The 14671-nt window shown below is 33.9% G+C and overlaps 2 protein-coding genes across 2 annotated transcripts; both read right to left on the bottom strand.

Moving 5' to 3' along the window:
- Positions 1-3159: 3159 nt before the first annotated feature.
- On the bottom strand, positions 3160-6015 carry LOC104777586 (uncharacterized). The gene is made up of 4 exons (XM_087506690.1): positions 4923-6015; positions 4698-4835; positions 3548-3787; positions 3160-3453 (listed from the first exon to the last, which is right to left on the bottom strand). The coding sequence occupies exons 1-4, from the start codon at positions 5775-5777 to the stop codon at positions 3355-3357; spliced, it is 1332 nt and encodes a 443-aa protein (XP_087362816.1). The 5' UTR covers positions 5778-6015; the 3' UTR covers positions 3160-3354.
- Positions 6016-8965: 2950 nt separating this feature from the next.
- On the bottom strand, positions 8966-12988 carry LOC147947614 (uncharacterized). The gene is made up of 6 exons (XM_087507365.1): positions 12175-12988; positions 11547-12087; positions 10813-11477; positions 10401-10725; positions 9669-10153; positions 8966-9528 (listed from the first exon to the last, which is right to left on the bottom strand). Exons 1-6 carry the CDS (start codon positions 12986-12988, stop codon positions 8966-8968), a joined length of 3393 nt encoding a protein of 1130 aa, XP_087363491.1.
- Positions 12989-14671: the final 1683 nt, after the last annotated feature.

Genomic DNA, 14671 nt, shown 5'->3' with positions numbered 1-14671 from the left:
CCAAGAGTGAATAGACTAGGATTATTGCCACCTCCATGGCGAAGGGGCAATCCTGGGCGGCCAAATAATCATGCTAGGAGGAAATCACACTTTGGATCTGCTACCAAGTTATCACGCGTGAATCGAGTCATGACATGTTCTAATTGCAAGCAAGAAGGACACAACAAACAAGCATGTACGAATCAGAGAGTTGCAACTCCACCAAAAAAAGTTCAGGTAAGATTATCCATTGAGTCTTACAAATTATTTTGATTGAATGAAACCTGATATATTGATTGAAATCAGGAGCCGAGAGTTATATTGTTTGGACAAGGACAACCTTTTCAGGGAGAAACATCTCAAGGAGATTCTCAACCACCTCCGATAGCTTCCCAACCATCTCAAGGAGCTTCTCAACCACCTCCGATAGCTTCCCAACCATCTCAAGGAGCTTCTCAACCACCTCCGAGAGCTTCTCAACCATCTCAGGGAGCTTCCCAAGCATCTCAAAGAGGACAATCTCATCTCGGAGGATCACAAAGAGGACGATCCCATCTAGGAGGAGCACAAAGAGGACGATCCCATCTAGGAGGACCACTAAGAGGAACTTCTCATATAGGAGGTTCACAGGGAGGAAGTTCACAGAACTAGTTTGTTTGTTTGTTTTTTGGATTGGTCATTTCTCTTAGAACCAGTTTGAATGTTGCTCGTATTTGGAATGTTGATCGGATTTGGAATGTTGCTCGGTTTTTTTGTCCAAAACATGTGTGTTGTTTGTTTTTGTCTTCGTATTCCATGATTTATATCATAAGACATGTTTCAAAATAGGCATCTAGACAAAGGTTTAAAGCACAAAAACATAAGGTTTACATTCTTCAATAACCTAACATCAAATTCTTCTCATCACCTTCCCTAATCAATACATAACCTAACACAATGGTGATAACACAAAACCACAGAAAACAGACTTTCAAGCACAATTTACACTTTTGGAGTTCCTTTTTGCTGAAATTTGCTTCTTCCTTCCTTTCATCACAACGTTTAACTCATTGACATCTGCTTTGATTTTGCTGATCTCCTCTGCAATAATGACATCTTGAAAGTTCGGAATTTTTTTGTACCAAATTTGAAAGTTCGGGATTATTTTGGCATTTTTCCCAATTTGAATTGTTAATATAATCGTACTCTCAAAACGCACAAAAACTTTTATAGTGCATGACATGTATATCACCTAAAGATTCATTGCATAATTTATCATGATGATATGATATCTTAGGAGACTTTTTTTTTGACAAACTTAAAATCTTTGGAGACTCAGATATGCATACCGTATAGTAAAATAATCGATATCTATTTGTGTGAAAAAATATAATTATGTATATTTACTTTTGTGGTCTTTTGTTTATGTAATAAATAATATATATCTTTCAACTGTTAAAAACATAAATATTATATATAAAAATTTGACAAAAATTAAATATAATATACTAAAAATCTAACTCAAATGAAGATAACTTTTCAATTTCCATCCCAAGCATTTTCAAATATCTTTAATATATGTTTAATGAATACAGTTTTTGTCCTGTTTATAATACCATCTCAATGTTATTTAACATACTCAATCATTCTATTTCTAAGCGTACTCTCGGTATCATTATCATGTAGATAAATTAAATGAACAAAATTTCTCATATTTTTGAAGGAGAAATTATACTCACAAATTGCTCATTTGAAATTACCATTTGAATATGGTGCCAAGGACTGTTCTTATATGTTGGTTTTAACATTATTTTCTAAGAAAATCGTATGATATGTGCATCTTACCTTAAAAATTTAAAATATTTTGATATACTAGTAATCTTATTGATACAATATTTTTTAAAAAATACATTGATGTTGCCATGCTTTGGTCTTGATAAGTTTTCTTATATATATATATATAAGATATCTTGTTGGCAAAGGTAATCCTCATGGTTATTATAGTGACGTCAATCAAATGCTTTTACATCGCCATAAAGAATAAAATACTACTCGATATATTTTTTTGTTTCATCATAAGCTTGCAAAGATGTTTTAATTTTATCAAATATATAGCAACATCATGGGTAGACAAGTAGTATCAATATCCCAATAACATTGTATAAAAATGTAAAGATCATATGTATTTTACTGATTGATTTTACTTTTAAGGATTTTTTTTGTAAGAAAAGTTAAAACTTTACATGTATATTATAGCCTTACAAGGGTGTAAGGATTTAATTTGCAGTTTACTGATTATTACTAGGATTTATAAAATTAGATATCGATTATGAATTTTCTAGTTTTGAAGAATACATGCTTAGTTCATGTAAGAAACACTTTATATAAAGGCTTTCAATGGTTGATACATATCCTCCATACTAAAAAATGCATACTAATAATTTGGTATGGTTAACTCCAGACCATAGTATAGAGCATTTTTAAAGCGGACAACAAAAATGCGGATAATTAGTTATATTTTAGTATAAAGTCACTGTTCACTCTATACTAACAAATATTTATTGGTCTGGAGTTAGTCTGAAGTTGGTATGGAATGTATCAAACAAATGTGTGAATTGTAGAAAAATAGCGAATTGGTCTGATATCAGTTTGGTCTGGAGCGTACCAACCGGCCATTCAAGACCAAAATATCTTTCCTTGAATCCACTATCGTCAAAATGTTAATCCGCGTCCGGTAAAACCTTACAAATTTTTACTCTTTTTTCCGATCATTGATTTGATGATATTGTTGAGGTTTGTAAGTGTATAAACTTTAGTAAAATTTATTTTTATTTAAAGAAATGTTTTATTGAGACTTTTTTAGAAATGCTCAATTTGGTGCACTCCTTATAACATTCAAAAATATATTTTATTAAATCTGAAAAGTTAACAAGATTTTATGAGGTTAAGGTACTTCTAGATTGGTAAGTAATACGTAAAAGTTTTTTTGTTCAATTCATTTGCCTCATAGAATTTGAAAGAATCTAATCCCGAATAAAAAATCATTTAGGCCAAACAAATAGGAAAGAATCAAGCTCTTATGCAACGCAAGGATATGAAATAGCAACTCTTGAAAACTAAAACAATGAGAGCTAAATTGATCAATTCTTTTGTGAAATCATACTCTAAGCACCAATGAATTTTCTCTTCGGAGTCTGAGAATTATGCAGAAAAATAACTGATAATATATACAAAGGATTATTAGCAGCAGCCATTTAAGGGTCACAAGGACAGAGTAAATGTCAATAAAAATAGGGAACTTACAAATAAACATTTACAACACTTTTTTAGTCATAGCCATGTGAGATGTGGCCATCTTCAAGCAGCATATCACAATTGCTTGCATTGATACATGCTTCAAAGCACTTGATCAGATACTCCCTTAAAGGAACTTAGAGCTGTGATAACCGATTCATATACTTCAATTCCTTTCATGAATACGATATCCTTGAGGAACTGAGGCAACAAATAAGTGTTTATATCAGTACTCTGATTATATATATAAATATATACCCCAAGAGGGCAATAGATAATATCATCATGTGAATACCTCGTTATGGTCATGCAATAAAATAGGAGTATTGGTCATTGGAGAGAAGCCCAGAACTGGGATTCCCAAAGAGCGAATATAGCGTGAATCTGTAGTTGAAGCCAAAATTTCGGGCTTTGCGAGTTTTCCTCCTGTTGCTTCAACAGCTTGTTTGAAGATAGACCACCAAGGATTGGTATCATTTGTTGGAGTCATTATAGGTCGCCCTAAATGATCTCTTAACTTTCCTTTCTCTTTTACCTGGTGCAAGAAGAAAAAGATTGGATCTATTCACTTAGTTAGACTAAAACGAAAACTCTTGTATCATGTTATCAAACTGCAGAGGGTAGACACTATACATCATCGTCAAATTCACTAAACAAAAGCCAAAAAAGACATGTAACATTATAGTATGAGAGTCCATATTTTGACCAAATTTTGTAGCTACTGGTTAGTTATGCTTAAGCTTGGCATTAAGATATAGGTTGGAAAAGAAAGAAGTCAGATGTTCTTAATCAACTACAACCCTGTAACTATTCAAGGTATATGGACGTCTAGTATCCTCATTTATGTGAAACCAATGTGGGAGTCTGGGAGATTCAAACAAAAGAAACCAAACTATATTAACGGACTCTGAGAGTAGTTATTCAAAGCAGCTGAGAGGCATATCTCAGACATACATTCTAGTACTATGAAACTAAAAGTTAAGAAATTTGATACGATCTCTGATGTAAGTATTTGCTCAATGAGACCTCTTTCATTCTATCTGTCCATGCTTCTTCGTTCATCCAATTCATTTACATTTTACAGTCATTGCTTCACAAAACCAGACTCAAGAACAGTTCTGTATAACCCTTAGTTGCTATTAACTACTGAGACAGCATAGCTACAGAACAAACCAAACCGACACAGAAACGGAATACCAACTTCTGTATAACCCTTAGTTGCTATTAACTATAATGTCTCAGTAGTTTATAGCAATTGGGAACAAATGGATCTTCAAAACCAGACTCAAGAACAGTTCTGTATAGCCCTTACTTGCTATAAACTACTGAGCCATTATAGCCATAGAAACGGTAACTATTGAGACCGCATAGACACAGAAACAAGCAACCCAACACAGAAGCGGTATCTACTACAAAGCAGCTCTTAAGTGAATATTCATTTTTACCGTGTAAGTCATGTTCCTAATAGAAGGAGCCCATTCTTCAGCAATCCTTTTCTTCATAACATCTGGATCTGCCATTGGAGGCAACCTTACATCATACCCAGCTTCTGCCTCTGAAGGCTGCATATTCATCACAAACCCCTGGAAAAAAAAAAAAAAAAACACACTTAAAAAAAACTCCTATTAACACATCAAAAAATGTAAAATTTGAAATCATCAACAACTCACAGCAGTAGAAGGAGTTCCAGCTTTAAGATAAACTGGATTCACAGATATAACTTCAGAATTCGCAGCTTTCCCAGCTTTAACGAAATCAAACTGCGTCTCCCTAAACTTAGCAATCAACTCAACACTCTTCATCAAATTCTCCATAGCTGAATTATCATAAAGCTTAGCACCATGCCCTGGGATCCCCTCAGCTTTGATTATAAATTCCCATGGAGTCCGATCAGCGTAAAACACCCTAAACTCATCACCAGGATTAGCTTGTCCTTCATCCATAGCGAATCCCAAATTCAAATCCCTAAACTCCGACGACGCCGCGAATCTCATCATCCCGTCGAATCCGCCGATCTCTTCTTCAGGGACGTACGAGATATGAACCGTACGGAGAGGAGAGAAGCCTCTCGATTTCAGGTTCCTGATCGCTTCTAGATACTGAACTCCGATACACTTGTCGTCTTGCGCGCCGCGAGCGTAGATATGGCCATCGGTTGTACGGTGAGCTGAGAACGGCGGGTGGATCCATTTCTCGGATTCGGCGGGGACAGAGTCGAGGTGAGAGTTGAAGAGAATCGAAGGGAGGTTAGGGTTAGAGCCTAGCCATGTGAGGAGAAGAACTGGCTTACCGGAGACGAATTCGAAGGTTTTGGAAGTGAGACCAATCGATTGAGCTTGGTTAATGAGGAAGGAGACTGGTGCGGTGTAGTTAGGGTTAGGATGAGCGGTGTTGATTCGTAAGTATTGCTGGAACCGTGTGATTGGTATATCCTCTTCTTGGCTTTTTGATTGAAGTGAGAAGATGATGGAGATGAGGAAGAGAGTCCAGAGAAGTGAAGACACCGCCATGGAATCTTTCGCCATGGATTTTGTAGTTGCAGGAGTGATCAGAGGATGATGAAGAAGAAGAGCTTTTGCTATATGTATTGTGACTTCTTGAGCATTGACCAAACGAACTGTGTGATGGAATTGGTCTTTAAAAAAAACAATATAAAATAAGAGACCATGTCACGTTCGGAGACTGCAACCACCTTAAAAAATCCAAGCACTCATCACTTCATCCTTTATGGTAGTTTTTTTGTATCAATCTTAAATTATATTCACTAAAACAAAAGACTGTTATACAACTTAATTAGGAGAGTTACCCGCACGCCTGTCCACTAAGAATTTAATAGAAAATTAATTTAATTTTTCTTTCTAAAATACTAAAATAGTTTTATTTTTATTTTTTAATGTTTAAATTTTCTCAATTCCATTTTTAAAAATGAAAACAAATAAAAGATCTCAATAAGATGTTTACTATAGTATTTTACATATATATTATCTTTATTAAGATTTAAAGGCCCATTTTCATATTTTCAAGTATTTAGTGAGCCCAAAACATTCGTTATGATTAATTTTAATTAGAATAATATAGGAAAAGAGATCATTCTAATCTTTGAAATCAACGAACTAATGTACTTTGTTTATTGTTTGGTCTATAAATACATGAACTAATGGTATTTGGTTGATTATTTGATCTAAAAATATATAAGCTAATGTTCTAATTGACTTCCTTTGTTTAGATCATTAAGATAATATAGAAAGCAACCCATATAAGGGTTTCTAGTAATCGGTCATACAAACATTCAACATATTATCAAGGTTTAAACCATTAGACCCATATAACTGTTTCTAGTACTTGGTCATACAAACATTCAACATATTATCAAGTTTGCATATACAAAAAATTTGAAAACTAATATGCCTTCAGCTTACGTCCCTGTAGTTTCTCTTACATGTTCCTTTACATGATTTATGTAATAACGTCCAGCAAATTTCGAGCTGAAGATATAGAAAACACATTCATAAGTTAAACCCTAGCATGATACACTACTTGATATTAATGAACATTCAAAACTTACATGGTCTTTTGATGCTCACGTCCTTCAAACTCCGATTTTATAAATATCTTGGAGGAGGCCAATGTGTTTACAATACACGGTTTACCTAACAATGTTTTAAGTGGTATAAAAGTTTGGTAAATGATTATACCACATAGTGTTTAGCATTTGTTCAATCAAGCGAGTGTTATTAATAGTACATACCTTCATACTCTCCAACCTTCCAGAAACGCAGAACACAAAACACCAGTTCGGTTTGATATGTGAGATGGCATCCATATGTCTCCCATAAAGACATAAAATAGGTAGCACAGTCTCTTACTGCACAACACTTGATCGTTTCATTCCTTCAAATGTAGATAGTCGAAACATTTTATGAAATAGTCAAACTCTAAATTTTACTAACATGATAGGTGAAATAAATGTATTTTACCTGCCATTTAATAGCTTGAAAACAACTTCATTATAATGATCTTTGTTGTTCTTCACAGCTACTACACATCCACAAACATCTATTGTGGCAAAAAGTCAAATTTTCCCCAATGAGATGAATGAACATTTCCAAATCTATCATATACATACAACTATTTTGGTAAAAAGTTCTTTTTGTACTTTTCTATGGGAGGGACCAATACACAAAGTTCCAAATATCCTAAAAAATCTATAGATTCCTTAACACAAAGATTTCATAACTATATTAACAGAGTTTAAACATCTATTTTGAGAAAAAGTAAGAATTTGTCTTTACATTGAAATAAATGAATGTTTCCAAAACTATTTAACACTCACATATAACTATTTTAGTATTAAAGTTGAATTTGTATTTTTCTATGGAAGGGACCATTACAGAAAGTTCCAAATTTCCTAAAAAGACTCTAGATTTCTCAACACAAAGACATCAAAAACCTAAATTCACGGAGTTCAACTTAAAAAATTTAAAACTAATTTAAGGAAAACGTACCAAAAGAGATGGGATGGTGGATTCTTCCTCGGAAAATATCATCCAAATCTTCGAATCGGAAATAATTTTTGGAATTTACTGATTCCTTTAAGGTCATGGTTGTTTCATCCGTAAACTTGATTTGATAAGGATGATGGGTATTCCTCTCCTTGAGGGTTGGATTGATGATTTTGAAATTCCTAATATCATACCTTTCATCCTCATAGATGTACTTCCGGAGCTTGAATAGTGTAGTCGGTATAAAGGCAACTTCAACTGTGTCACCCTTCCAAAATTGATTAACATTGTGTTAGAAAACTATGATTTAAGTACTGTTGTAAATCAAACATAAGTAGAATTCATGTTCTATTAACTACTCTAACCTTTTCGTTCACAAGAAGAAGAACCCGTTTTGTGAAGAATTCGTTGACATACCACAAATTTAAGACCTTGGCCAAGATACACCATCTCGTCCTGCCGGGATGAAGATTAGATATAGAATCGTACTTCATGATTTCCACAAATTAGGGATTTCCTGTTTATCCTCTGTTAACGAAAATGAAAAGGGGATTGGAGATTTGTAAGAATACAAACAGTCACGATTAAACGTTGCGTCTTATACGTGTTAGCGTGTCTTACCTTTTATCTAGACTGTTAAGTATTTTAATAATTATTATTGTATGTATAATAAAAGATTTAATAATGGTATTACTAACAATTTTATTTTTGAAAACAACATTGTTGAAACTAATAAAATGTAATGATGTGTAAAATTTAAAATAAGATGCCCTTAGGATAAGAGAATATTAGAATTTGGTTTTCTCTAAATTGAAAGTTTAAATCATAATGACATAACAATCCTATTATTTGAGATATGTTAGAGTTAAGCATTTTATAGGTAATATATAAACTTAAGATATATATAACAATTACATAATTTTAATCAACATTGTTGAAACCCATAAAATGTGATATTTTCCTCTAGTACTTCTTTTATAATATAGAATAAGAGGATAATAAGGATATGATTTTTTTCAATGTGAAAGTCTACACTCTTCTGACATAACATTCTTATCATTGGAGAGAAGTTAAATTAAAATATAGTAAAAATGGGGCAAACAACGTTTTATAAATATAACTAAAACCAATTTTTATTTTAAGAGATAAAACAAAGTTCAAGTCTAACAATCCAAAACAATAATGCAATTTCAAAACATAATTAGACAGTCTCATATCTCTTTGTAAACAACATTAACTGTTTTATTCTGACACTTCCCATCTTTATCTGTAACTAACACCTTTAGCCCTTTTCTGGTTGTGACTCTAGAGAAGGCAACATAAAGCTGTCCATGTGTGAAAACCGGTTTCGGTAGAAACAATCCGACATGTTCTAGTGTTTGACCTTGACTCTTATTTATAGTAATTGCAAACGCCACGGTAACAGGAAACTGTCGTCGCCTCATACGAAAAGGAAACTTTGCATCAGGTGGACTAACATACATCCTAGGGATAAGTACCCTATCACCAATCTTTTTTTCTGTCACGATTCTTGCTTCGATTACATGGTTGGCCATCTGAGTAATAATTAGTCTCATACTGTTACACAAACCTCCCTTTGGATCTATATTCCTTAACAACATGACAAGTGCTCCTATTTTCAACATCAAAACATGGCTTGGCAATCCAGAAACCTGTATACTGTTTAAGAATTCATGAGTGTAGATCATATCATCATGTCCGCTTGTGTCAGACGTTTCAATACTATCAGAGCTAAGATATCGTCTCTCTTCACCTGTGATCAACAAAAAGTAAAGAATTTTAGGTATGTTTTAATAGAATTTTTTAATAAAAAATTTTACTTCAATATTAATATTTTTAAATAAAAACTTTTTCTCCAATATCCATATTCCATATTTTATTTTATTTGCATACTTGGGAGCTTAGTAAGCATAAACTGATTTATTTTATCAACATCGTCATTCCTTGGACTTAGAATAGCTCTTTCACTATAGAATTTTGGATCAGTCCTCGTTGCAAAACGTTCTCCATAAATCTCTTTAACTATTGCTTCAATAGGATTCCCACTTGTATTAATTAATAAATCATCAGGAATTTCAATCTCCACATCCCCACTATTTGACTCGTTGATTTTGCCATCCCCGTTATAAAGAAGCCACTTTGAGAAAGTAGCGAGAGCACCCGCGTCCATACTATTACTTGCCTTGCGAAGTCTCAAAATTTCGGTAAGTTTAAGAACTTTACAACTATTCCAAAGAACAGATGAGTTCATAGATGCTAAAACTGTCGTCACTCTTCCTCCTTCGGTAATAACATGTAGTATTTGTCTAAAATCACCTCCTAACACTACTACTTTACCTCCAAATATCTGGTCACACTTCATGATATCTCGCAAACTCCTATCCAAAGTTTCATAACAAAGCTTGTTCATCATTGGAGTCTCGTCCCATATTATGAGCTTTGCTTCTCTAATTAAATCAGCAAGATCAGATTCGGCATCGATCGAACACACAGAATATTCATTAAGATTGATTGGAATACCAAATCTTGAATGAGCCATTCTACCACCTTCCAAAAGCAATGCAGCCATACCACTTGAAGCAACATTCAGAACAATATTACCTTTAGCTCTTATATCAGCAATACCACATGAATGTTTTTCCAGTACCACCAAAACCATGGACAAAAAACATACCACCTTTGTTGTGATTCACAGAGTGAATGATTTCTTCATAAACACGTCTTTGCTCATCAGTTAGCATTGGTAACAACTTATCATACAATTCCTGTTGTTTATGAGGCTTATATATTTTTTCATCTGCGATAAGCCTATTTACTCTTGTCTTCATGATACTATCATCTGGTTTAGGCATTTTCTTGAAGGCTGTAAGAGACGTCCCATTCGATCGCAACATCAGTTCTATTTCAGTTAAACATATATTTTCTGTCTGAGCCCGTGTCAACATTAGACCTACCATAGTAAGTTAAACACTTATTTATAGTCTTGTCTTGCGGAAAAAGAAATATTTTCGATTAAATGAAAGTCATTTTGATATACCTTGATCATTTCTGCGTCTCCTTTCTTTAAACAAAATATCCTCGCACAAGATGTCCTTTGTTTTATTCCAAACTTCAAGAGGAACAGTTAAACTCTTTGTATGCAGTAGGATCGCAAATAATTTTCTTATAAATTCCCCAAAACACCATTCACCAGCTTCATTTATAACCGCAATGTATTCCTTATCGTCGTCTAGTAATCCTAATGCATAACAAGCTTCCTTAAAATCCTTATAAAGAACACCGTTGACTGTTTTTAAATAGTCAAAGCTTGTTGGTCCTGGAATCTTATTAAGAAAAACTCTCAAGTAATAGGCTTGTCCTACAGATGGCGGTACATATGTAATCCTGCCTATTGGAAAACTTTTTCGCTTCTCCCACCTTGGCTTCCAAAGTTTTTCTTTCTTATTCCACACAAATTTAGATGGAAATTCAGCATACGTGAGTTCTCTAGCTTGGGGATATATCTTGTTGCATTCCATCCAGCCCAAAAATTTAGAAGTTCTGTTCGTTGTACGGTGCAAGACATCTTCTATTGGATTATCCTCGTTGTAAATAGCCAATTCTTGTCCTGGAAGATGAAACGGGAGCTTTTCTACAGGTGTAGTACGATAACAAATCGGGAAAGCAAATATTCGCCAAGAGGCCTCACATGCAGATACATATCTAAAAAGGCTTGAATTAGTTGGATAAAAAATATGAGAATGTTTGACAAATTGTATAAACAGTTATTACCTCCAATTGAAATACTTTTTGATTTCATTTTCTTGATCTTCTCCTCCGATGTTGGCTCTAACATAATCCGGACCTTTAGTGATGTACTTGAACAAATACTTTATTGAACGTGTCTGATTGCACCACTCAACATTTATATGAGCACGAAAACGAAGAGACAAATCACAATTATAGGGAATAACATAACTATTATCGTATTGAAAATCCCTTTTTTCCACAACTCTCCCATCGTTTCGTCGTCTATATATTGGATAACCAGCATCTTCGACAATAGTATTATCCATGTATGACTTTGGGAAGAATTTAATGCATTGTCCATTATTCATGCATACACTATCTCTGTTCATAGGACCACAAGGACCATGAATCATCACATCAGAAACAACTTCGTATAAATACTTATCCACCTCTTTATCAGGAATTTCAGCACTTATGAATTTATCAATGTCGTCTGTTGTATGCATCTTATTGTCTGGATGTAAAAACAGAATCATGTGCGCATGAGGGAGACCCCTTTTCTGAAATTCTATTGTATACATTGCTGAAAAATATTCAATAAAAAAAACATTAATATATTTACACTTTCCGGAAGTCTGATTGAAATTATAATAAATATTATGAAACATACCAGAATTTACGATACCAAACGTTTTTTCCTTTGTCACTTGGTCCAATAATCTATCAAGTTTCATCTTGAAAACTCGGCTGCATATATCAGGTCTATCTTCATTACTAAGACGATGCCTTTGTAGATAACGATCTATTTCAGGCCATCTTGGGTTGCACGTAAAGGTTACGAAAAGATCAGGAAATCCATAATACTTGCAAGTAGCCATGGCGTCTAGATAATGTTGCATCATATATCTCTTTCCACCTATAAACGATGACGGAATAAAAATTCTCTTTCCGTGTTGTGCAAGATCTCCATGTCCTTTTTCAGCAGCTTCAATTATCTTATCAACTCTTTCAGTTCGGAGTTTGCTTTGGTTGATCCAAATGTAGTTCAACCTGTTTGATTCTATAGTAGTGAATGCATCGACTAAAAACTGCTGGAATAATTTGCCTGCCATAACAACAATCGAAGATTCTTCATATCTTTCAAATACTCTATATGCATAAAATTCTCTCATGGTGACCATTTTTCTTTTACGTCCACGGGTATCCACGAACCCTATATCGATGCCTAATCTGTAACCATCTTCACCATAACGGAACAACAATGGGTATTGTAAAGGTAAGTACGCGGGATGAAGTTCACTTATCTCATGTAAATTTCCCGAACGACTTTCTATAACAATGTCACGTTTATTTACACCAGCCGTAAAGTCTCCGGGAATTAGAGCAGCAACTTTGTTGCTGGTAGGAAGATTATGAGTCCTTGCTGCATCAGTGGTCCTTTCCGAAGGTAACATCAATCGCAAACCTTCGCTATCGTCCTCCATATTAAATCTTTCACGTGCTGATCTAAACGCCCTAACATGCGGATTATGACTATCAAGCGTCTTTTTTAAAAGCTCAACAATCTCACGTCTTAAATCTCCCGCAGATCCAGATGTCCTATATTAATGCCAATTTTAAAAAATTTAATAATTATGATTAGTAAATATAACAAATATTAAAGATATTTTACATACTTAAAAAATATGACAAATATTTCTATATATATTTAACATTATTAATAATTACCTAAATGCGGAAATTCTATTAGATACTTTGTTATATACGTCATGTATATATAATTGTAAAAACATTGGTTCCTTGCCAGGTTCTGGTAAAAATATCACCAATACGATGATAGTTTTCCCCGCACATCTGAAATAGATAATGACCTCTACCATTATTTATGGAATGGTTAATTTTACCACCTAGAGATATGAACGAAAACATCATGTTGTATGCTCGTATGTTATTATGGAAGTTTTTACTCCGGTCGTCATGATTATAATACAACGATAGTAACGATTTAGGTGCAGTCTTCAACATAGGAAATATTACTTTGCCACGATGGCAACACAATGAAAAATCCGGCTTTGCCTTTTTAGTCCGTTTATTCACCCGTTCTCCATACCACATATATGGTCCACATTTTTAACATAAAAAATAAGGATCTCCATCATCATAATAACCTATACAAAATATTTGTTAATATTTTAAATATATATTAGTTAAAAAAAATACATAATTACAAAACTATCATATAACCATTCACATATGCATCGAGATATACTATTTTTTTTTTAACTTAGCTTTTATGGGACAAAACCCAAGAAATATGTAAGATGTCGTATTGTTTTCATTTATCTCACATGAATTCTTATCAGTAGAGCTATCAGAATCGCTTTCATCGTTCGTATCCGAATCAGTTGCGACGTAACATGCGAAATCTTCGTGTACTCCTGGAAGAAGTAAATTCTCTGCAAAAGTAACGATTGAATTAGTTACTTAGCATTTATTTATTTACATAAATACTAATTAATTCCTTTCTGGACATATGACCTCTTTTCTTTCTTTTCGCCCTCTTAGACTTCAATATCTACATTCTTTTCAACCTTGTCATCTTATGTGGATTAGGATACTGAATATTCAATGCATTCGTAAAAGCAGAAAGATTTATCGTAGAACTAACACCTGATTTTCAATGTCATTGCGTACGATATTTTAGATTTAAATATAACATATCTCTTAATGTTAAAAATTGAGAATGTCGTTAAGTTTTCTAGAGATTGTAACCCCCGCGAACCAAACCTAGCGTTTTGGGGGTGGGTGTCGATCGACACTCATGGTGGTGTCGGTCGACACCACTTATTCTGGTTCGACCAGATCGATTTAATTATCGATTTGAACCGGTTTAGTTTAGGAAAAACCATTGTACCGAGTTATATAAGGGAATTGTCACCGGTTTTGCATTTTATTTTAAGAAAAATACAGAGAGAAAGGAGAGAAACTGCTGTTGAGGTTTTAGAGAGAGATTTATGAGATTTCTTGGCTGTTTTTGAAAGATTTGGAGCTAGGAAGGATCTATAGGCTTGCTAGGAGGGTTGGATTCGTTGCTTTTGGTCTGAATCTTCTTGTAAAGAGGTGAGTGCATGACCATGGCTAATCTAAGCCCTTGATGTCCTTGTTCT

This window comes from Camelina sativa, chromosome 3 (assembly GCF_030686135.1).
Source record: "Camelina sativa cultivar CO46 ecotype springtype chromosome 3, ASM3068613v1".
NCBI lineage: Eukaryota > Viridiplantae > Streptophyta > Magnoliopsida > Brassicales > Brassicaceae > Camelina > Camelina sativa.
This window is presented reverse-complemented; position numbering and strand designations above follow the sequence as displayed.